Raw genomic sequence first — 25,700 nt, forward strand, 5'->3', positions numbered from 1 at the left:
AGCCTTGGCGTACTTGCGAGCTCGGGCCAACATTTCAACAAAGTTAGCGGAAAAGCTCTTCTCGATGGAGAAGAGAAATTTGTAGGACTGAGCTCCAGTCTTCAATGCTGAAATGGCGATTGACTGGTCGAGATCGCAAACCTCCCATGTGGCCGAGGTGAAGCGATTGATGTAATCTTTTAAGGATTCTCCCTCCTTCTGCTTGATGGCGAAGAGAGAGTCTGAGGTCCGGCGCTGACGCCAGCTAGCGGCAAAATGGGTGGCGAGCTGCCTGTCCAGCTATTCAAAAGAGAGAATCGAGCTGGGCTTTAGTCCGAAAAACTAAAGACGAGCTGCCTTGCGGAGAATCGCTGGGAAGGCTTTGTAGAGTAGAGCGTCTGTGGCTCCTTGGAGTGTCATAAGGGCCTTGTAGCTCTCCAAATGATTCAGAGGATCGGATGAGCCATCGTATAGCTCAATTTGTGGCATCTTGAACTTCTGGAAGATTGACTCATCCATGATCCATTGAGGGAATGGAGACTCTGTTGTAAAGTCAAGGTCGGCGTCTTGCTTCGAGCCTTGATCTCGAAGCATCTGTATTTGCCGCTCCAAGTCCTCAACTTTTCTGCCGAGCTCGAGTAAGGCTCCTGTTGCAGCTTGGCATGGGGCAGACCCCGCCTCAGATGGGTGCTTCCATACTCGAGGCGTTGATAAGTGCTTAATAATTTATAATTTAGTTATCTTTCCATAGCACTTATCAATGTTTTTAAACTGATAAATACATATTTTACCATAAAATTAAATAAACATTGAAATGAATTTAAAATATGGTAAGAGGTAAATAATTCTTTTCTCAAAACAGACTCTAAACTTGTCTCTCTCCTGGTTGTAATCGTTCATGAAAACATATAAGGAGGAGATTGTGTTGACCCGATTTGGTAACCTGATGGAGTTGTAATCAAGCTAAGGTTATAATTAAATGGGTTTTGGTCCTGATTCGATCGAAAGTTATAATTAATTATATATGGGGCAAAGGTTTGATTAACCATTTTTATTAGGTCACGGTCCGGTTTTTAGTCTTGCCTGGTCGAGTTTGATCTGAAGCAGCTTAGCAAGAATTAAATTTAAATGACAATAGGCTCAAGGACAAGTCAACCATCATGACCCACCTCAAACCCAAAGTCAATTTCCAACCAATTCCTTACTAGCCTTCATATAAAATTTATAAATTGAAAACAAAAAAAAAAGAAGATAATTAATATAATAAAATAAATAAAAATAATTTCGGGAGAATCACTGGATTCACTGTTCATATGAACAGTGTCCCGTAAAAACACTGTTCATATGAACAGTGAGAAATAATATATATATATATATATATATATATAATTGTTTCACTGTTTATCTTCTTCCTCCCTCTATCTATTCTTCCCGTGATCTCGCCTCACAGAGCGCCCCCCCTGCCCGTTCACGAGTCCCACGCGATGCAATCCTCCCCCGCGCGATCGAAGGAGCTCGTCCCAGCCAAACGCCCCAACGTCGTCGTCGTCCCCAGGTCCTCCACCATCAATCGCGTGCGGCGTCTTCTCCTCCAAGATCAGCGACCCAGCCGCGTCGAAATCCCAGCATCGTCGCCCCGTCTTCCGCCCGTGGTGCATCCGGAGCGACCAGATCCTCCGCCACTTCATCAGTCGGCACCTCTCTCCGCCATCACCGACCAGATCCCGCGGCCCCTCTTCCTGCTCTCCCGCGATCTGCATCCCGGCACCACGCCCCGAAATCAGCCGCCGTGATCCCTTCTTCCCTCTCTCCGCATGCGCCGGACGGCTATAAAAGGAGGGGGCTGAGGCGTTCGAAAAGGGGGGAGGCAGGGAGAGAGCTCGGTTGAGAAGAAAGAAACAGGGGGGAGGCTCTGTTTCGGTGAAGAAGAAGAAGAAGTAAGCCGAGAGAAAGAAATAAAAAAAAAGAAGAGAGAGGGGAGGAAAGAGAAGAGTTGTGATATTTTGGGAATAATGAGAAGTGATCAATTTCATTTGAAGATGGGAGGTCATCCGGAAGCCATGCTCGGCTAAACGTCTAGTCTAGGGCTGGATGAAGCCCTAGCAATGTATCAGGGCAATTGTAGTTCTTACTTTTTTATTATTTTGGAGCTTGTTTAAATTCTTATTTTCAATGAAATATTTCTTTATGATATTTAAATTTCGAGCATGCTAGTTACTAATCATGTTTGCTAAAGTAGTCTAAGATGATCCATGCCTAGGAAGATGAAGTGTGCTGCATCCTAGATTAGCATACTTAGGTAGACACTTCATGCTACACCGAAGATGGATCTTCCTAACACTCTTTATGCTTTTATTTTAAAAGGCTTGTAGCCAAAATTGCATGCCTCTCCAAAAGACAAAAATTAAGAACACAATCCTTGATGCAATGCTATGTGGTGGATTCCAAACCCTAGATCTATTTACTCTGATAAATTCCAATCCGTACTCATAGTTTAATTTAGTTAAATCAAGTTAGCAAATTCTTCTTTTTGATTTATTTTTAAAAGAAAAATAATTTATTCTTCAATCCCTGTGGACCGACACCCGTAATCCCTATCCTACAGGATACGTGCTATTGCGTGGTTTATTTTCAAAATTGAAAGAACCGATCAGGCGTCAGGCTTTGGCACGAGCTCTCAGAATAATGGATGCGCGACAAGCCCTCCCGGCTTGGGGGTCGAGCTCGGTGGGAGCTTTGGTGGTGGCAACGCTCTATAGAAAAATGACGTCGCAAACGGCGCCCTGAGGACTCATGCTCGTGAGGAGGGAGTAGAGGTTGGTCTTCTATTTACTGTAGACCTTGAATGGCTGCAATGAGTGCTTGGACTTGTTGAACAAGCAGGTTGAACTGCTCTGGTTGGACTTGGGGGACTGGATCCACCGGAGGCCTTGGTGATGGGTTCTGGACTGAGTGTTCAGGACTTGGTACGCGATGTCGGGAGGTGTTAGAGGCTCCTTTACTCCTTAGCTTCATGGTCACGACTCGAGCCCTTCCTCTAGCGCCAACTGTTGCTGAAAATTGGACCCGGGGGTGACCGCAGATCGAGAAGTAGGAGCTCCGGCGGGTGGTGCGGCGGCTGATGGCTTTCTTCGGGGGACCTCGAGATCTCCCCCTCCTTTTATAGTTCAAATCTAGCCCGAGGGTGACCACGCATGAGCTCGGCCTGCATGAGCTCGACTCGGTCTGTATGAGCTCGGCCTCGTGAGTTCGGCTCGGTTTGCATGAGCTCGGCGCGGCCTTCTACGATCAGGCTTGCTGTCGGATTTAGGCTTTTTAATTATATTTGTGGGGTGGTCCATTTTTCCCCCGAACAAAGATTAGTTAAGATTGAAAAGCAAAAAGTATTTGACTCAGAAGAAATATACTGAGAAGGTCTTAGAGTATTTTGGAATGGAAAATACCAAGATTGTGAGTATTCATTTTAGGCTTTCATCTACTTTATCATCACAGATAAATAAGGAGTATGTTCCACATGTTCCATATTCTAGTGCAGTTGAAAGCATTATGTATGCTATGATTTGCACACGTTCTGACATTTCATATGTAGTTAGTGTTGTAATTAGATATATATCCAATATTAGTAAAATATACTGGCAGGCAGTGAAGTACATTCATGGATACTTGCAAGGTACTTCTGATGTTTATTTAGAGTTTGGAGAGTGCAATGGCAGCATCGTTTGTTTTGTTAATTCAGACTTTGCAGATGATCTTGATAGAAGATCACTTATTGGCTATGTATTTTCTCTTGGTGGTTGTGCTATTAACTGGAAGGCCACTTTGCAGCCTATATTTACATTATCCACTACTGAAGCCGAGTATAGTGCAGCAACTTAGATTGTAAAGGATGCTATTTAGTTTAGAGATTTGTTTGGTGAGCTCAATTCGGGTATAGTGCTATCCATTTGTCTAAAAATCAGATGTTAATTTTTGAGAGGACAAAACACATTAGTTTCAAGTACCATTTTGTTTGTTATATGATTGCACAAGGTGATATTGTTGTGAAAAAGATTGATACTGCAGACAACCTATCCGATATATTGACCAAGCCTCTTATGTTGGCAAAGTTTAAACAGTGCTTGGACTTAATTGGCCTACACAATATTTGAGATTTACTTTTTCGGGCTTATGTGGAGAAGGTGAAGAGACATTCCACTATTTCATGGTTTGACTTGACAGATTCAAGTCAAGATGGAGATTTGTTGAATATACCCTGCCCCACTCCATAATTTTATTGGGCCATGGTCCATGCTAGTCTCGCATCTCAGCCATGGTCCATGCTAATTTTGAATCTAGCTACATTAGATGTGAGACAAAAACATACGAGGTGCACATGCCGGCCGCTAGGGTTGAGCGTCCCATGCTCATGGATTGGGGGACCCAAGCTAGTTTTTTATGGACATCTGCTTTTACCTCATTAGGAAAGTATAAGACATGGTGTATTAGGATTAGGATTTTGTTAAGGGGCAGCTCTATTTTTGTACCACATCCTTTTGATTATTGTGGAATCTCTGCTCCATCCTCTCTCGCTCGTAGATGTAAGCTTGGAAACAAATCACATAAATCTGCGTATGCTGTGTTTTTACTGTGGCTCGATCTTCTTAAATCTCTCTGTTTGATCTTTTGTTTCATATCAATCCATCTCAACAATCTCAAATAATGAATCAATCCAAAAAAAATATAACATACCAATTTAAGCAGCTATCTAGGTCCAAGGGGCATCTGGGAGTCCTAACCTGCAAGCCAACTCAATCATACTAGCCAATGTTTGCAGCCCAACTCCACCCAATGTGTGCGACCAAAGACCTGACAAGGACCGCTTGGAATCTCAGACGGCGCACCAGCGCCCCTGCCCAAAGAATATTTCCCGAAAACTTAAACCAACGAAAGAAATGGCGGTTCCTCTCTAACATTTCTTCGTTGAAACCGCCAAACTTCTGACATCCCCTCGCCGTCGAATCCTCCAACCTTCGCGCTCCTCCTACTCCGTTCCCTTCCCCACCCCGAGCCCCAAAACCTAGCCCTCTCAATTTCTGACAACGCCTCGGAAAAACCCTAGATTCTCGTCCACTTCGAGGGCCAGATGAGGCGCGTCTTCGAGGAGATCTCCGACGACGAGTGGGAGAACCACTCCTTCAAGCCCTCGAGAATCCTCAAGAAGAGCAGAGCCTCGCCTCCCCCGATCGAGTCCTTCGCCTACCGCCCCGGCGTCGCGAGCCAGAACGGGGCCGGAGTGCGGGAGAGCCGGGTTGACTTGGAGGAGGAGGGCGACGATGAGGGAGTGGTGACGGCGGGTCGGCCCCCGAAGGGTAGCCGGGGTCGGCGGTTCATTGTGGACGAGGACAGCGATGCCGACGATGTGGCAGAGGTGTTCGAGATTCGGTCCGCGGAAGAGGATGAGGAGGAATTTCGTATTGAAGACGAGGAAGAGGAGGAGAAGGTAGTAGAAGAGGAAGTTGATTTAGTCGGTAAGGCCCTGCAGAAGTGCGGAGAGATATCGGCAGCTCTGCGGCAAGAGCTCTATGGCTCCTCAATTCATGCTTGCGATCGATATGCTGAAGTGGAAGCTTCTTCCTGTAGGGTTGTTACTCAGGTGCTGGTTTTGTTGCAAGTTTACTACTATGATGAAGTATAATAGTAATGGTAGTTTATCTAAGTGTGATTTTAGTGACTTGTAGATATATTATTAATTTTTACTTTGCGGTGCTTTTGCAAATAGGAAGATATTGAAGCAGCTTGTGCGAGTGAAGAATTGGATTTTGAGCCAACTTTGAAGCCTTATCAGCTCGTCGGTGTTAATTTTCTTCTACTGTTGTACAAAAAAAATATTGGTGGCGGTAAGATTAGCGATCAGCTATGGCAATCCTTTCCTTGCCCCTTACTGTTCCATCTGTGGCACTTAAAATAAATTGCTTGCCAATGTTTTTGCAGTCTGTCTATAACTCTGTAAGGGTTTACAATGTGAGAAAGAGGCAGAGAGAATATATTCAATATGTTTACTAGTTTTAAGATTCTGATCAGTTTCACATGCATTTTTAGAAGTAAATATTTGTTAGACGATGCATGTATAGATATCAGTATGTATAGTCAGGTACAAAGGGAAACCCTTATACCTTGCCACTTGGTAGTCAGTATGTTAGAAACTATGCACGAGTTCATCTAACAACAGTACTCACCTTGTAAATTTAGTATATTCTGCAATTTCTAGCTACACACATCTCGAGTCTAGTTGTCCAAATTTTGTCCAACCATTTTCTCTTGCTAACTATTAAAAAGGATACTAATATATACTCTTATATTCTATTAGTATTCATGTAATATCTTGGTGTATTATGATAGTTTCTGTCTTTATAACAGAGTATTCTATCAACTGCACGTGGTAATTTAAAGATTTGAGTCATACCTATATCAGTTTTTGTATCTATTACTTTACCATCAGAAGGTTGATATAAATATGAGTAATCATTTACCTAATGCACATTGACTGTATTATCATCTCTGTAGTGGAGGATGGTTTCTTTTTGCTTTCTTTTTCTCCTTTTCTTTGGGTAGGGCCGACATATTATACATTCCTTGTATGGATATATCCATGTGAGTTAGAGTACCAAAAGATCCAAAGTGGGGGGGTGGGGGTTGGGTAGCAGAAACAGAGTCCCACGTGTAAAATTTGCGTCTTAGCCACATTAGGTACTGACATTGATAACCACTTTACCACAGCAAAGGAGTTCCCCTCTAGAAGAATGTGGGAAGCCTGCAAAGTCTTTGACTTCCCATGCGTTGCGCAGCTTAGCCATCGGAACAGTAGTATCAAAGATTTGGAATAGTAGTTGTTGCAATGAGGGAGCAACTATAATTCCTAATAACGAAGCTTGCTCCATCATACATTCCTTTGTTATGCATGCTGCCTTCAAACTTGATCTTGAAGAAGCAGGGTGTGGTAGCTTCCCAAGTGAAAAGATCACTTGTAGAGATGCACAACCATATGTTCTTTGTTGAATATTCTTTGTTGAATTTGCATAGGATGGGGAAATATATGGGGTTGCAATGCTTCACTTCTTTTCTAAATGTTGTTCATAGGTCTTTGATTCAACTGTTGGTAATCATTTTAAATGCCAATCCACATGGTTTTTAAAGGGAGGTGCATTTGTTGCTAATTAGTGTTGTAGGTCATTATTTAGAATTGCTACTTTGGAAAACACAGGATGCTTCAAAATGATTGATAACATGAAAGGTGCAAGCATATATAATATGGGCATTTTAATCATAAAGCATATATGAAATTTTGGTAATACTATGAACTAAAGTGCAAAATGAGTGCATTAGAGGCTCTAACGATTGAGAAAAAAGTAGTTGAGAATGGACTGAGATGATGTAGGTATGTGCTGTGAATATTTTCGAGGTTGACAATGTAATACTTGGATGCTCCATCTTTAAGGTAACTTGGACACTTGGACATGGCAGGATGCTAGAAGACATGGTTGAACACCACATTGAGTCGTCCTACTAATGCCAACAAAAAAGTACTGATATTTGGCTCTTTTTTTTTGGGGTGTCATGTAGGAGACTCTTAAAATCAAGTGTGAGAGGCACTTAAGTAAGTGTGTTTCAGGTATTGACATAAATTTGTTATAGGTATTTATCAATTTAAGTACCTTATCACATCCCTAAATCTGCTTTAGGAATAGGCTAAACAACTTGTAAATTCATGGTTTTTCTATTATTTTGTCTGTTAGACAACATATATCCGTCTCCTTCCCTTTTTTGGTTTTCTATTGGAAAAGCATCACAACGCACATGTGAATTTGTATGTATATGTATATGTATGTGTACATGTATGTATGTATGTATGTGTGTGTGTGTGTGTGTGTGTGTGTGTGTGTCCCTATGCCTATTCTCTTTTGAAGTTGCCCTATCTAATACTTAAGGATACCTAGTAATGCACTCATATTTATTTGAAATGATCAGGAAAAATAATTGGAAGCCTAGAATACTTTAGATGAAAGTTACCATTTGATGTAAAAAGCTTACTCTTGCTGACTGTCATAGTGGATAAATACTGAACAGGGATGATTACAAAGGATGTATATAGTTGACTGAAATATTCGATGCTGCTAGCTGTGAGGAAAACACACAGGAGAGAGATGGCGGAGTAAACACATCAAAGTAGATGGTTTATTGAACAAAAAAGTATGCGTTACTTTACCAACAACCTTTCACTTGATAGTTTAGGAGCTCTCCAGCAACTTAAGCCCTTAGCCATGATCATAGACTTCCCAGATGACTATTACTACTACCATAAACTAAATCCTATTATGTAATATGCCCATATGGTTCAGCAAATGGGTTAATGTATTATACATCAGAATTTGAGAATGTCAACCTTCCTTGGTTGGTGCCAAATTCCTCAGAGGGCAACTTTGGACCAGATGGGGCAGCTGCCAAGAAACCTATGAAATAGAACACTGTTAGGGACACCTATCTTATTTGTTTGTTTAAACTCTTGCAATTGAGAGACAGACTTTGTTCTCCCTGTTCTTGGCAATATTCTAGAAAGAGGGGAATAGGAAAGTCTGATGCAGGGAATTGCATTCATATCTAAGATTGTTATTAAGTATTTTGTTTCTAAAATATACATGAAATTGTCAACCTCTATTGACTCTTAAGACATTCTCTTTTGATCAAGAGCCATAGAGGAGCTCTTATGGATTGTGGAAAAAAATTCCAGTAAGAGTATAAGATCATTGAATTTTAAATTGGGGCATTGAGATTTGGTAAGCTTGCTTGTACATTGGGTTTCGCAATTGACCATGGCCGTTAATCAGATGAGCTGTATGATCTGTCTAATTCTGTACTTGTAGAGCTATGTATAATGTGGTTGACACTTTCATGATTGACAATTGATAAGAGGTTAATCCGTTAATGACTTCTCTTGATAATCTATAACCAGAAGACTTGTCCAGATTGCAATCAAAAACCATTTTCTTGTTGACACTGAAAACTTCATTGGCATATCTCGCTTGTTCAGTTGTTTGAGACACCTCAGCTATATTATTAGGGCATATCGGGGATTAAAAGCATCAACTATATCTCTTGGGTGCCTGCTTGTGATGATTTTACTCGTTTGTGGCTTTAGATTGATTAGAATATTCAGATTGGCTCTAATAGCTAGAAACTCCATGTTTTGTTATATGTATCTCATATTTTTGCAAAACCTGATTTTTGTAAATGGTCATTGGTTGTGAAGAAGCAAAGAACCAAGATGACATGAACTTTATTAGTATGACATTTATATGCAATTTTAAAATCCTCTAATCCATTAATACAATAACACTTACCGGTATTTGGTTTTTGTCGGACTTTTTGGGGATAAATTGTGTTGCAGTCATGTTTACTAAATGATTTATGTTGATTCGGTGGGCCTTCATGCTGTAAATAGAGGCATGTCTCTTAAGTTGGCTAACTTTCAGTTCTTGGTTTGCTAAACGTTTCTTTGTTTACTTCTTCATCATGCATATTTTCCCTCTAACAAGTAGTTGTATGCAGCAATCTTGGCAGATGAAATGGGGCTCGGCAAGACTGTGCAGGTAAAGTGGGTTTTTGTATTTAATTGTAAACTTTCTTACTAGAGGTGGAATATGTTCTGATGATTTTCTTTCTTTTGGTAGGCTGTCACATATCTTAGCCTGCTAAAGCACTTGGACAATGATCCAGGTCCCCACCTGATTGTCTGCCCGGCATCAGTCTTAGAAAACTGGGAAAGAGAACTGAGGAGATGGTGTCCATCATTTTCTGTCATCTTATTTCATGGATCTGGAAGAACAACCTATTCAAAGGAGTTAAGCTACCTAGGCAAAGCTGGTCTGCCTCCACCATTCAATGTGCTCCTTGTGTGTTATTCACTTTTCGAAAGACGCAGGTTTGTAAGCTATCGTGCTTGCAATAGTAAGATGTTTAGTCTCAGAATCTAGATTAGTATCTCACTGAAAATTGCTAAATATTTCACCTCTTTTCTTGCAGTGCTCAACAGAAAGATGATCGTAAGGCATTGAAGCGGTGGAAGTGGAGCTGTGTTCTCATGGATGAAGCTCATGTTTTGAAGGATAAGAATAGCTTCCGCTGGAAAAACCTAATGTCTGTAGCACAAAATGCACGTCAGCGCTTGATGTTGACGGGAACACCTCTTCAAAATGATTTACATGTATGTTGTTTGCCTTTTGCTCTTTGAGGTTGCTTTCATTTTTCTTTTAATAACATGTTTAGAGGGCACTGATTTTTTTTATTAGCATTACTTATTACAATCAGCGGAGTGTGACATAGACTTTTGCATTTTTCTAAAATGGTTATTAGTTATTACAAGACATACAGAGATATGGATACTAAATAATAACTGAAAGTGTGCAAAGATTATTGTTTTGAAATTCTAAATATACACAATTTTCTATGTCAAAGCAAAATGCAATTTAAACATTAAAACACTAATTGTTATTAATTAAATGTTAGAAAGCGTAAAAGAATCAGATTTTGAACAAAAACTATAAATTATTTGAAGGGGAAGGTACAAAACCTTTTACTGATAATTATTTATAAAGAAAAATGAAAACTTGAGAACTAAACCAAATAGAAGTGGGATTCGATGATTGATTATATTATGAGAGTTGCTAGAGAAGTTCTTGGAGAGTTGAGAAGGAAAATATATCTGTAAAGAAACTTGGGGGTGGAATGATATTATACAAGAGACAACAAAGGTAAAAGCGTACTTGTCTTCAGAGTATTGAAGCTCGACTTAATAGATGTTGAAGTTTTGACTTGATTTTTAGAGTTTTGACTAGAAAAAAGGAAAAAAATGAATAAAACTGTAAAAAAGAGGGCAATGAAATAAGGCAAAATTATACATACGCATAAACATATATATAGATATATATGCAGGTATATATGTATATATATGTATATATGTGTATATATATGTATATATGTGTATATATATATATATATATGTATACTATATATATATATATGTATGTATATAGATGGATAGATAGATAGATAGAGTGATAGATGGAGACTTAGGCTATAATTCACTTGAGCGCATTTGGCTCCAAATGTTTCCTAATGGAAGTCAATGATGCAATTCTCGGAATGAAAAATGACATTGTCAATGATCTATGGTGTATAACATGCCAAGAGACTAAATATAATTTATATTTTAAAGATTCTTTGCCTATGCATCAAGCAAGCACAAAATTAGCAGTAGGATTTAGCTAGTTAGCTAAAGTATGTTATACACTATATAATTTGTAAATATAAACCATTGATCTTGATCTAAATATTTTAAAATATACACCAATCATATTTTAGCTGATTTGGATGCTTCTAGATTATAGATGAAATGAAGGCATGGCTTCATATCGAGAAAATTGTTTATTTTTCATTGATTTAATACATGGGTAAATGATCTTGAATCTGTAGGATCTTTTATTTTTTGGCATTTTATGCACCATATATCATGTTCAATAGTGTCAATTTTCATTTTGAGAGGTCCAATATCGATTTTCATTAGGAAGCATACAAATGCACTTGAGTGCATCTTAGTCTATCTCTCTCCCTTCCTATAAATGCCCATCGATATACATATACATTTATATATGTATATTTATATATACATATAAAATGTTTATATATGCACGCACATACACACACACACACATATATAGATTGACTTGAATGGATCTCCATTTAGATTCGGTCAAGGCTAGATTGGATGATGAAAATTCTACATTAATGATCCGAGCTATTGGATATGATCTACTAGCTCTAAACTATTTACACACCAAAAATCATGGGCCTTGGAGATCCCTAGTCCATGCATCAAGTGATCAAAAACTTGGACAATTTAAATGACACGAAACAATACATGGTTTTTTGACCTTGATGCATGGGATAGAACCTAGAAGATATGATTTTGGGTGTGTAAGTAGTTTAGAGGTGATAGATTACATCCAACAACTCGGATCATCCATGTGAGACTCTCATCATTCAATCTAGACTTGACCAAATTTGAGTGGAGATCCACTCGAGTTTAGCTAAGTCAATCTCTCTCTCTCTATATATATATATGTTTATATGCTCCTTTCTAGAGGAGAAGGTATCTACTTCTTTTGGGTCCAATTCAATAATCATATACCTAAATTGAAGATCTACATTATTGACTATGATCTGCACCACTAATAATTCATAGAAATAAAAAATCATGTGTTTTAGTGGTCTTTAACCTATACATTAAATAGACTAAAGATGGATGGCTTCCATTGTGCTAGAATGATGCTAAAGTACTGTTTACACCATATCTTGACCGAAGATTGAGACCGGAGATGTATCGTAGAAGCGACATATATGGCACATCATGAACCGTTCTCAAAAATGCTGTCATGTGACATTATTAAAAGTAGGTTGATTGGTTCTAGCTAGGAAAAGGGGGTTGAGTATCAAGACACCCTAGTTAAGGATGAGCTTTGTCAGCAAGGATAGGTTGAAAAACCTCAATGATGATGTATTGGACACCAAAAAATGTTAGTTAACAGTATAGGCCAAATGGAAGAAACAAAGACTAAGCTATAAGAAATTGACTGAGTCAACTGAGAATGCAAAAATGCTAAGGGTGCATTCAATTCACATATCATTGTATTGCAAGTTGAATATGAAATCTAGCAATGTTAATGAAAAACTGGTTCCAAGGCGGTTATTGGACAATATAACATGAGATTTGGAAGGATAATTTAAAATTTGAAATCAAAGAAAGTAACTGAAAAAGAAGAAAATGGGATTGTGGTGGTAACCAATGGGGCATGTGGTGGAGGGGAGAGAAGACACATTCAAGTGGTTAGCAGAGGAACGTGACGATTGAGGGATGTGTAAATATGACATTGTAAAACAAAAAAAGGACCTTTTGGCACAATTTGAATCCATGAAATTATTAGTTTGGTTTTACTTTTCATCTTTTGATTTTTTTCTTTAATTAGACTTTAATCTCTAGTAGCTTTGGTAGAATTCCGATCGTTGAAGTCCTTGAAGTTTAAAGCAATAGAACCTATCTACTTCTCTCCTTTGTTCTAGCGACAACTGGTGGCATGCCCATGCAGTTATCCAACCTGATCATAGCCTTGACTCACTCTTTATTCCATTTCAGAGAAAACAAATACATGATAAAGCCTTTAAATTGATAATCCACCTTTTTGGTCATGATCTAAACATGTTAAAACATATATAGACTAAAAATCAATGCATTTCAATTCTTAGGTCATAGCAAAATATGTTCTCATATTATTTTAACTTTCCATTTTTGTATCTACTTGGTGCACAAGTTAGAGACCACCAAAATTACTGGGCTTTTAATTTCTAGGTACTTTTACTGGTGTAGATAATACGATTAGTAATGTGGATCTTCAATTTGGATGCTTGATTATCGATTTTGGACCTAAAACGAGTATATATACCCCCCCCCCCCTTCTCTTTCTTCCCCTTTTCTTCCCCTTTTTAATACATTACAAGAAGCTCTTCACTTAGACATAGAAAAACATCTACGAAAGAAAGTACCCAGGTCATAGTTCCCCAACTAGCTTTCTCCTTGAGAAAGCCTTTAGGAGATTAAAAGAAAAAAGGTTTGAAGGCTGATCTCTTGGATCGGTGATAGTTTGGAACCAGCAAATGGAGGCTGAAAAGCCAAGCAAAAGCTAAAAAAGGGGCTTTATTTAAGGTCAGTTTCATCTGCTTAAGCTAATAAAGTGTGCCCGATGTCTAACCGTCAAAACGAGCTTCGTTTTCCTCCCTTTTTTGCTCCTCTTCTAGGAACCCTCCTTGTGTCCCATCTTTTCTTTCCCGTTCTTTTAAGCCCCTCTTTTCGTATGGATATGATATGATATTCATATGTCAGTATGATAAACCTTCTAACATATAATATGATATAGTTAGGATATGATAATAAGTAAACATTTATTTCTTTACATATATGTAAATATGCATATAGGAAGCATAGTGGATTGCTAAATTAACATATGCAAGTTTCATCATTTAATTATCTTTCAAATCAATAGGACAAGCATATATACACAAATTATACATGTATGTATATGTATATGCATACTCTGTGAAGCAGGGATATGGATATGACACGATATCGATAAGTTGGTGTGATAAATCTGGTAACATATTATATGATACATCAAGGATACGACAATAATATGTATTTATTTACATATATCTAAATATGCATATAGGAAGCATAGAGGATTGCCAAATTAACATTTGCAAATTCCATCATTTAGTTATCATTTAAATCAATAGACTATAATCCATACTCTGTACAATAATATCCACATCATGAACTTCCAAAATTAATCATTATTCATGATGAAAACAAACAATACTCTATAGAAAATAAAAGAAAAGAAAGGCCTTCACCTCATCCTTGGAGGTACCGGAGAAGCATCTCAATAGTATTTGGAAAGTATTTAATACCTTTTTAAAATTTTGAAGATAGGATACTTCAATAGTATCCAACAATTATCTTAAAAATATCTTAACAATTGTCGGTGTCTATTCTGTATACAATGTGGACATGACATATATAATTTGAAGTATTTGTGCTTCATAGAGTATATGTATAGTTATATATTAGATATGTACTCATTATATGTGTATTATATAATGTGTGTGCATTTGTCTGTGAGAGAGAGAGAGTGTGTAGACACTACATTTTGAACCTAAAATTTTTTTACATTCAAAATCATTGGACTCTCCAAATTGAAGATTCACCTTGATTACTATCATCTATGCAACTAAAAATTCCTAGAAACCAAAATCAAGAATTTAAGATATGGTCTATATCAGGTGTACTAGATTAGTTCATATAGTTCTCCAGATGCCCTTAGTACATCTAGTCCTATCAAATAAGGTGTGATGTAGTTGATATTGCTTAGTGCTGACATACTTTTTGAGAGATGTTGAGATACTAAATCCTTTCTTACTACTTTCCATGTGATTTTTTTCCTCTTTCCTTTTACATGTATCAAATTATTGGTGTGTTCCTCAACCTACATTGTATATGTCTAAGCCATCTAAGTTGTTTTCTTATCAATTTGTCCTCAATTGATGCTACCTCCACCTTTTTACTAGCGACTTCATTTCTTCTTCTATTTTTTATTGTATTGCTACACATCCATTTCAACATTCTTTTTTCAGCTACTCATTTTGTGCACATATTATTTTCTAACTGTCCAACATTTTGTACCATAAAGATAACTAGTCGTATGGCTATCCTATAGAATTTTCCTTTCAACCTAGCTGGTGTCTATGATCACATAATATCTTAGTTACACTTCTCCATTTTATCCAATTCGCTTTAATCCTATGGATAACATCGTCGTCAATTTTCTCTTTTTTATGAATAATCAATCCTAAATATTGAAAATAATCACTCTTAGGAACTTCATAATTTTTAATTTTTACCACCTTCGAAACCAAGGTTCATCGAGTTGGTACCGAGACCCATATGGGTTCGAACCGGATGGAATCGTCCGGTTCCGTGCAGTTCTGGCTGGTTCCGATCTGTTCCGGCCACATCCAATCAGGTTCCGGCCCTTAGGGGTTCAAAACCGTTTTTCATTAGAGAACCGATCCGGTCGGAGACCGGGTCGGCATGGCTCGGGTTGAACCAGCCGATACGGCTCAGTTCAGCAATCCTTGTTCGAAATCTGTGTGTGTGTATCCATGCATATATGTATAATGTATATATCAATATACATTTATATACACATATATGTCTATGTGTATATATGTTGTTTTGTATATGTATGTATATGTGTATGCTTATGTATTACATAATATATACATACACACCGATGTATGCATGGATGAATTAGGGTCAGATGTAGGTTGGTCTGGACTATAACTTTTGTTTATGCTAGTGCTTTTGGCTTGCTTGGGCCCTATTTCTAATAAAAAAACAAGATTTCTCATTACCTAGTTTGGTAGTGTTGAGGGATTGTGATAAGATCAATGTAGTGCAATTTGAATCAGACATTAGATGGACTTCGCAACATAGCCTAGCCATACCCATATTAAGCTTATTACTTGCTTTAACAATGACTTCGTTGATGGTGATTAAAGTTTCTTATGCTATTTTTTCTTCTTGATATGCACATGTCTACGCTGTAGTTTATAGTCAACATTTATTTGATGCATATTGTTTAAGGTGATGGAGGCACAAAGCATTCAAATGCATAAAGAGTTAATGTAAGCCTCAACCTCAAGAGTTGAGACTATGGCCTGACTGCATAAACCTTATGGATTTTCTTGAAAGATTAAGAAACTGTCAAAATCAAGCAAAAAAGAACAAGGTACAGGATGTTAAGTGTTGTGTTCTAGTTTGGATATGAACTGAAATGAGAAACAAAATGTGTATGCTAAATCGTTGCAAAATCTTAGGCTAGTGTCAATAATATATCATACTAAGATTTCAGGTTTGATTCCACATAAAATATCATGGAAAAATAAAGATAATGATTGATCCCTCACCTTCAATTGGTTGTGGGGATGACTAAAGCCAGATGCTTTCTTTATACCATTTAGTTTAGGGGACAACAAGGTGGTTTCTTACAGGAACCTCTGTATAAGATGCATATGTCTCACTTTATGTAACTAAGATATAAGCCTCAGGAAGTTGTGATAGGCCTTTTTAATATGGTGCTGGGTAGATGTTAATGAATATGAGAGACTTGGGATTACATCGAGTATGAATGCCTATATGGGCATATTGTGCCATTTGACCAAGGCCTTAGGCATGCTATTTGATTTTGATATCCTTGTAGCAATACAACTGGTTCTACCTACAGCATCAGCAAAATAATTGGATTGTCCTAGTCTGCTTGCCTCCTCATTTCATTATCTCATTCAATTTTCTTTCTACATGGTAGGATATATTGAATCATCTTGTGTCATTTCCTTCATTCTGATGTTTTGACATTTATTTTGGGAAATGAGGATATCTCTTGAACTTCTTTCTGTTTCTGTAAAGATGGAGCTGATATGCATATCATGTTTGTATGTCAAAGACATTGTTAAAAGGCTAATTTTCTGCTTGCCTCACCTCTTGCTTCAAGGTGAAAGAATCTTTAAAGATGTCTTGAGGCATGTGGCTGAGTCTACATGTTGCAAGGTATGCAAATCACATACAGAGACTGTCATGGTGCATGTCTTCTGCTTAATGCTATGTTAGTAATGAGTGGCATGCACAATAAGCATGAGTCTTTTTGGTTCCAATGGGAGGGATAAAGTAACATAAATTTTCTTTAGCATAATCTTATTGTGCATGGACTCAACTTGCTAAATTGGACATTGTAAGATATCGTATAAGCATCTAAAACTCAGTGACTGAATCAAAAGGTGAATTTATAGTTAAGATTTGTGCTCATTTGGGGTATGCAATGTGAGAATGATGAACATACCAAAATTGAAACCAAAGATAACTACAAAGGCAGCATAGGATTTTTAAATGTTTCTTATTTGAAGGGGAAATCTTTGGAGGTTATGTCATATATTGTCAGGCTTGTGGCTTGCCTTACAGCTTATATCATTATACACATTCACTTTAAAACATTGATCGTTATAAGTAAGCTTTTGTGTCTAGGTCCTTTGCTCTTCAATATCTTTCATGTATTTGTTGCCTAGATAAGCAACCCAAGAGAGGGGCAGGGATGAATTGGGTTTTTTAAAAACTTTTACAAGTATGTGCAGCGGAAAACAAATTTTTCAGTGTGTATAGTTATGAGATAGCAAATATGTGCAGAACTAGTGTATGAATGCAACAAATAACATAATAATAGCATTACGAACATAAGGATTTATAGTGGTTCGGTGCAAAACCTAGCACCTATATCCACTTCCTAAGGCTGCTTCCTTGGAAATTTCCAATCCATTATTCGTATTACCACAAATACAAACGTCGGATACCACTGACCGAAACCTCTAACTTAACACAAGCTAGTCACTCCATTTTCCAACTACGTATAAGCCTTTACACTCCGTTTCAAGGTACAAATCAACCTATCCGCAATTTCAATACGCTTGAAACTTGTTACCTACAAATGCAATGAGAACAATGAATACAATAAATGGTCCTTAATGAACTGAATTAAAACCAATGAAACACTATTTAATTTGCTGGACGGAAGCTTTTTTTGCAGCACAGTTCAGATGGAATTCTCCAATTAATGCACAAGAAGTGGTGGTTGAAGGTTAATTAGTGTCGATCACTTGTTCTTTTGTTTTTTCTTTTATCTCGTTGATCCTCGCCCTTTCCAATTGAATGTGGAAGCATTTATATGTTCAATAAAGATTGGAAGAGCTCTTTTGATTGTTGAAGGCTGAAACTAGTCATTGGAGGCCATTAAATGTGGATTGTATGCACAAAAAAACTAGCCGTGGAGCTATTACACGTAGAGGGGTCAACTCTTGATAGGCTAGGGTCGACTCTTGAAATAAATTAAAATTATAGTTTTCTATCTTCATCCTATGGCTATCTTGGGGTTGACTTTTGGCTTCTTGGGATTGACTTTTGACTTATAAGAGTCGACTCCTAACCTGGAAGGGTCGACTCTTGAAGTGCTAAAATTTCAGCCTCTCCTGTTTCACCCTGTGAGAATTTTGGGGTTGTCTCCTGCTTGATTGGGGTTGACTTTTGACTCCTGTATGCTGGGGTTGGTTCCTGGAGTGTTGGGGTCGATTCCTCTATGCTTGGGGTCGACTTCTGAGATCCTGAATTTTATTGCTTCACTGTTTAAGTTGTGGTCTTTCAAGAGTCGGCTCCACTCAACTTGGGGTTAAATTCTTCACTGTAGAACGCCATTAATCTTGTGAAAACTCTTTCCAACTTGAAAATTTTAACTCTAATGCATTTCTAAGGATTCAAATCATGGTTTGGTACTAGTATCTGATACAAATGGCGTACTGACACCCGGTACATCAAAAAGACTCCGTACTGTACTGCACCGACACAATGCTAGTGTGGCATCGGTATGGGGTTTGGTATTGAGACGACGAACTTTAATTCAAAACACTTTCAATCTATTTAGCTTCCCTGTAAAACAACTAAAGTACTCCAAGAAACACAATTATTAAGTATCATACTCAAACATTTTGTACTTATCAAAATTAATCCTTCGTGTCAACAGTATTTACTAGCCCTGGAATGCTATGAGAAAAAATATTTTTGGATTGGCCTACAAGAGTTCATGTGCTAATGCAACATTTCATTATTTTATTTCCAATAAACCTTGTCCAGTTGCTTAATATTTACATGTGGGACCACTCTATACAAATTTACTAAACTACATATTTTATACATTCCAATTCTCAATAGCCAATAGAAATAACTATATATCAATGCAAAAAATATATTTGCAGGAGCTGTGGTCATTGTTGGAATTCATGATGCCTGATATTTTTGCAACTGGGGATGTTGACCTGAAGAAGCTATTGAATGCCGAAGATAGTGATCTGATCTCCCGTATAAAAACAATTTTAGGGCCATTCATATTGAGGCGCTTGAAGTCAGATGTTATGCAGCAACTCATCCCAAAGATACAACATGTAAAAATCTTAATACTGAGTTTTACATTTGTCAACCATGTTGCTAGAAGATTCACACTTGACAAGTAATATAATTCCTTTTCTAGTCGGTTTTAGATGATACTAGAAGAATTGGTAATCAATTTTGCAGGTTCGGTATGTTTTCATGGGGGCAGAGCAGTCTGAGGCTTATGAAGATGCCATAAATAAGTATCGTGCAGCTTCTCAAGCCCGTATGATGAAATCTTCAATGGGAATGTCAAATAATGTTGTTGGTCTACTCCCCAAGCGTCAGATTTCTAACTATTTTGTGCAGTTTCGCAAGGTACTTACAGTTTTGTTTGCAAATCTGCATTTTATGCATCTGTCTCAGTAGTCATTTTACATTTGTGTTGGAATATTATGTCAGATTGCAAATCATCCATTATTGGTGAGGCGTATTTACCGTGATGAGGATGTTGTTCGTATTGCTAGAATGTTGTACCCAAAGGGTGTATTTGGCTTTGAATGTTCCTTGGAGAAAGTAATTCAAGAGCTTAAGGGCTATAATGATTTTGCAATTCATCAGGTAATTTGTTATTCAGATGTCACGTTGCTCCTACATTTCCTAATTCCTATCATGTCTAATGGACTTGCAATCTGTAAATGCAACTTTTACATTGATGGCCACATGCAGAATAAATATTCATATTACTGTTTTCCCATTGCATCTTTAATTGGATGAACAATTCGAAGTTAGAAATTATGCTCTAGATACTAATGAAGACAATGATGCTTCAGGTGGTACCATTGTGCTTTGTAGAATTTTGGCAAATTACCAATATTCTTGCTATATGCTGAAAAAAATTATTATAAGCTCGGTTAATAGATGCCATTCCTCAATGTTGCATCGCCTTTGTAATGGACATGTATGCATTTGTTTCTTTTGTTTCAATTAATTTGCACCTACTCTTGGCACGACCACTATACTGTAATATTTACAAACATATGGTTCTTGAAGTCTCAAAATGCTTCTTCCATATTAACATTTGTTGTATTGAGATTTTGAACTCCAAATAACTTGTCATATTTAGTTTCAGTTATTATATTAATATAAATAATGTGATTTTTTTTATTATGTATTTTTAACACCTAGAAACTTTACATAACTTGAAGGTCAGCCAAATCAACTTGAAGCCTTGGTCAAATTCCCATTGTCTTGATTTCAAGACTCTAATATGTTAAGAACTGGTATTGATAACTAAAAATTGTCATACTATTGTAAGATCACTTTTTTTTTTCAACATAACATAGACAAACTATAATTTATGGATGCATATGAAAAACTGATAGCCACTAGAAAGAGCAAAACATGTAGGTATTGGGCAAGCAAAGTAGAAGTTAAAACATAATAATAGTACAAATTAAGAAAGGGCACATGGTATTTGCTTGTGACTAAGTACTAGAGTACATGGTAATCGTAGTAATGTGTATGTGATGGTACAGAATCTTCGCCACACCTTTTCTGAAGAAAGATATGTGGATGAAATATAATGCTGAAAATGGACAAAATGAAGTTCAAATATGACTTGTGTCAAGGGGTGGGATGTTGCTTCAACCCTTGTATATTAAATCCGCAGTTCCATGAGTAATGGCTTGGTTTGCTGGGGGCCCAGGGTCTGCATAGGTGGGGGTTTTGGTGGGGTTGGTATAGGGTAGAGGGTGGGGAATAGCCCCCCCCCCAATTCTTAGGAAAAAAAAAAATAAAAGAAAAAGATACACCATATGGCACGACCAACAAAAAACACTAGCACAACGAAGGCCAAGGCATAGACAAGTACCAAATGCCCAAAGAAAAAATAGAGATAGTAGAAGAGGGAAGAGTTGAAGTTTCAAATCGGGAGAACAGAACATGTAGAGGAGAAGGGGAGAATGGTATGTATGAAACTTTGTGTGGATTTCGAGGTCCTCAAGTGGGTAATGGGTAGTGGGTTGGGCATTGGTCATTAGGTGGGATTGATCTCAAGCGAATGTTGGCTGCTCAGCTGGCCTCGAGGTGGTGTTAGTTACTGAGTGAGGAGTAGGAGAAGGGCAGGGACTTAAGAGAAGGATGGGGGATGAGATGGCCAGTTGCTAGGATGGCCTCTAAGCTACCAGTCTCAAATGGTAGAAGAGGGGCAAAGGAGATATCAAAAGAAGGTCAGGAAATTAGGATAGGTATTTAATAAAAAACCTTCTTCCATTTTATTATATTTAAGGCTGCAAATGGGTTGGGTCGACCCGAGACCTGCCCCGGCCCGACCCGCGTAGACCCGACCTGACCCGAATTTTAGGACCCGCGGGTCTGGGTTTACCGAACGGACCCGACCCGACCCGAATGGACCCGAAGAGAGAGAGAGGGGGAAGCAAAAGAGAGTTTTTTTTTTTGTGTGGGTCGTGGCACTATTGGTCCGTCAGGATTCTCTCTCGATCTATTACACTATTGATACCTCTGGTGTCTCGGTAGCTGGCTTTTTTTTCCTTCTGTTTTTTGGTTTCTGTTTTTTTAACTTTTGCAGGGAGGAAGTGTGGGAACACTGAATTGAATATGGGTCATGTGCCAGTTTTCTGCGATGGAATTGGATTTTGGAAGAAGGTCTGGAATTTTTTTTGTCGTCGTGAGAGGGGAGCTGTGTGACACCAAGTTTCGTCCAATCAGTCATAGAGACAAAAAATAGTGTGATATGAAATTTGGCTTGGAGACCGACTTAGTAAGTCATGGGTCATCTGTTCTGACTAGAGGTCAATTGCAAGTCTTTCAAGTCATGGGTCACCCAGCACCTCATAATCATGATATGACCAAATTAGATTTGCCCAAATTCTTTCCCAAAAGCACAAAAAAAGTGGACCTGATCCGGACCCGGACCCGACTCGGATCCGACCTGACCCGATCTTCAACCGGGTCAGGTCTGGGTCCAAAATTAGGACCCGAACAAAAAACCGGGCCGGATCGGGGTCACCCAGGATCAAAATATGTGCATGCAACTTTGTCTAAATAGACCAAGGTTGCCATACCAATACATACCACCCTATAGTAGGCATGCCGTATCGTATCGATATGGAATCGATACTCAATATATGGGTCATATGGAGTATCGATATGCTGAACTAAGCCATGTACCGACCATAGCAACACTATACTAATATAGTATCAGTGCAGTGTCTAGTATCGAGATTGCGAACCTTACGTATGACTTAAGGGGGTGTTTGGCATGGGGTGATCATCTAAAGATCAAGGGTGATGTTGCTGGAAGTGACTAGATCAATATATTTGGTTGTACCATGGTGATCGTATATGGTAGCGATTCCAAATCATTCCCACTCAAATTATCTTTAACCCAGTGATGGAAAACGCGTCCTTGAGGTCAAATATCTAAGATTATCTAAGGGCAGTAATCTTGAGCTGAAATTTGGAGACAAAAATGCCCCTCAGTCCAGCAGAAAAAATTGGTATACCAATATACCATTAATTATTATATCAATATTGTATATTATATTACATTGCTATTACATTTATTGTATTTATGATATATATTACATTATAATATATTATTATTCATATTATTGTCATATTTTTATTCAATTATAATTTGAAATTATAATAGAAACATATTATTTTACTTTATATTCATGTTATAAAATTATTTAACATATTACTTCTATTTGCCTTATTTTCCTAATCAAGATATATGTTAAAAAGTATTAAATAATATATTAAAAGTATAAATGAAAACACAAATTCTATAACAACAATTAATATATTATTATGGGATTAATAATTTACATGATTAATAATTTTTTATGTAATATATTAACAATTAATTATGAATACATATATTAAAAATTATTATAATACATTTTATGTGATTAATAGATATATTTTTTTATAATATATTAGGGGTAGTTTTGGTATTATATTAGAATTTTATGGAACACCAAACAGGTTACTCATAGATACCAAACGAGGTGATCTCAAATCATGGGGATTAGATTATCTTAAGATAAGGATCACTAGTGATCTAAGATGACTTTGGTGATCCCATTTGGGTCACCAAATGCCACCTAAGCATATATGCTTGGACTAGGGGAAATGGTGTTAAAAAATTTTAGAACCTGGTGATTCCTAGAAGAAATAGTCTGGATCTGCATAAAGAAAAATAAAGTGTGCCATTTTTGCAAAATCTCTTTGTTTTTTGGGTTTTATAAACGACCCTGACTTTTTTAGCAGTCTACTCTCACAGTACTTGCAACAACAGAATCCTGGTAATGAGATTTCTTAAACATGGGGTGTTTTATGTGTTGGAGACTCAATCGAGTGGCAGTTTGATGTCACTCTATGAGCCAATCGAGTCAAAAAATCAATCACTCTTAACTTCTAGGCAGGGTTGGTCAGTTGCTGAGCCAACATAGAAACCTATTTAGACAAGTCGAGTTGACTTGGCCAAATTTTAAACCCGATGAATTCTGGAACTAGGAAGTGGTGATGTTTAACATAAATTTTTTTCCTTATTCTTATGTCGATTGAAATTTGAAACGTTGCCTCTTGTTATAGAATATTCCTATCCTCATTTGTGTCATTTTTCTTGGTAAACAAGTATAGCAAGAGCAGGAAGCAATTCTTTTTTGGATTCAGAAAGGAACATACTAAGAAAACAAAAGATTGGCAAGTAGAAGTGCCTAAAAGTCTCTTAAATATGATAAATTTGAAAACTGTGAAAGTCTGGAACTTCTTGATGGGGTGATTCTCTAGTGAGAGGATTTATGCCTAATATGACTGGTTGAGGCATGATTGATACTATAACCAAGGTCTCTTTTTCCTAATTATGAATCATGCACATTACTAAATCTCACAGGTTGAGATGGTCTACATTGTGCATGTTGTTACCATCTGCTGCTCTCATATAACTTATTAACTAGTTATCAGCCCTTCAGATCCATCACTCATGAAGTCGTATTCAATGCCACTGCTTGTTTCCTACATTTCATTTATTCAAAGCTGTGACTTATTTGATGTACATAGAGTACTGATATTAACAGGAACCATTCTTGTACATGTATATTGTGGAGAGCTTTATTCTTGCAAAGCTAAGAAATAGAGTTTGTTTGACAGTTGAAGTTGAATGCCAAGTCATCAAGGAAATCATTGTTGAAGTCTTTTGGCTTTAAGGACATATAAGAGATACAACACTTACCTTATCTTCCCCAACCCTTTGCACTGTATTAAGCAGAGTGATGTCCATATTTCTTTACATTTGTTCCCACATGAGCAGTTGAAATTTACTTTTACCCTGCTCATTTGATTAAATTAATACTTTTAAATTCACTCTATACCTTTTAAAAAATATTTTTTAAAAGCAATTAATTAAATAGCATATTTGCTTCTATGAGCAATAACTGGAGCAAAAACTGCTGTTGGTTTTGATCATTGTCAGTTATTTAATATTTCATACCTTTACCATCTCCCCTCTCATAAAAAAAAGGAGAAAAATGTATGGTTGGATATGCAAATAACTGATGCTGTTTCCATTTATAATAGTAAATAATGGTTTTGAATGGGGTCGATTATGTGGGATATGTTGTTTATAAGATGTTCTGTACTTGCTTTTCTAGTTATAAAACCTAAACTGATCTTGATAAAATTCCTATCACCAAAAGATGCTTGAATGTAGAGTTTTGGAGGTGCTAAGGGCTAGATCTGTTAGAAAGAACAAGATTCAGAATGGTTTTTTAAACTTGCTGGGAAACCCCAACTACTAAAACTCTAGATTTCATCCACTAGTATATACAGAAACATTTCAGTTTGGAAACTAAATCAGATTTACATGTTTACTAGCTTATTAATTTCTTTAGTTTTTTAAAATATTCATGTGCAGTATGAAAGAAATTAAGCCTAATTTTATTAGGGCCCGTCCTAGCTCATGCTTCTTTCACTAGTCGAGCTTTGGTTAAGCTTGGGTCAGTTTTGTGGATGCTATATCTGAATTAATCTTTAGTAGAACAAAACCGAGCATTTGAATCAAGGTCCGCCGTACCGGTCCGGGTCG

The 25,700-nt window shown here is 37.4% G+C and overlaps 1 protein-coding gene across 5 annotated transcripts in view; it reads left to right on the top strand.

Annotated features, from left to right (window-relative positions):
* The first annotated feature begins 4,788 nt into the window (after positions 1-4,788).
* Positions 4,789-25,700, top strand: part of ETL1 (SNF2 domain-containing protein / helicase domain-containing protein) — a 34,402-nt gene continuing 13,490 nt past the window's right edge. For 2 of the 5 annotated variants that reach the window (XM_008812858.5, XM_008812857.5), the window contains exons 1-8: positions 4,858-5,611; positions 5,738-5,855; positions 9,562-9,602; positions 9,684-9,934; positions 10,036-10,216; positions 19,474-19,659; positions 19,790-19,963; positions 20,048-20,206. In XM_008812858.5, coding sequence (XP_008811080.3) covers positions 5,102-5,611; positions 5,738-5,855; positions 9,562-9,602; positions 9,684-9,934; positions 10,036-10,216; positions 19,474-19,659; positions 19,790-19,963; positions 20,048-20,206 — 1,620 coding nt within the window. In that variant the 5' untranslated portion in view covers positions 4,858-5,101. Of the gene's footprint in view, positions 5,612-5,737; positions 5,856-9,561; positions 9,603-9,683; positions 9,935-10,035; positions 10,217-19,473; positions 19,660-19,789; positions 19,964-20,047; positions 20,207-25,700 lie in introns of all 5 variants that reach the window. The other 3 variants (XM_088717574.1, XM_088717573.1, XM_026810487.3) reach the window with 2 other exon arrangements.

This window comes from Phoenix dactylifera, chromosome 3 (genome assembly GCF_051530095.1).
Source record: "Phoenix dactylifera cultivar Ajwa chromosome 3, Ajwa_hap1_PhDact_Kaust_v1.1, whole genome shotgun sequence".
Classification (NCBI taxonomy): Eukaryota; Viridiplantae; Streptophyta; class Magnoliopsida; order Arecales; family Arecaceae; genus Phoenix; species Phoenix dactylifera.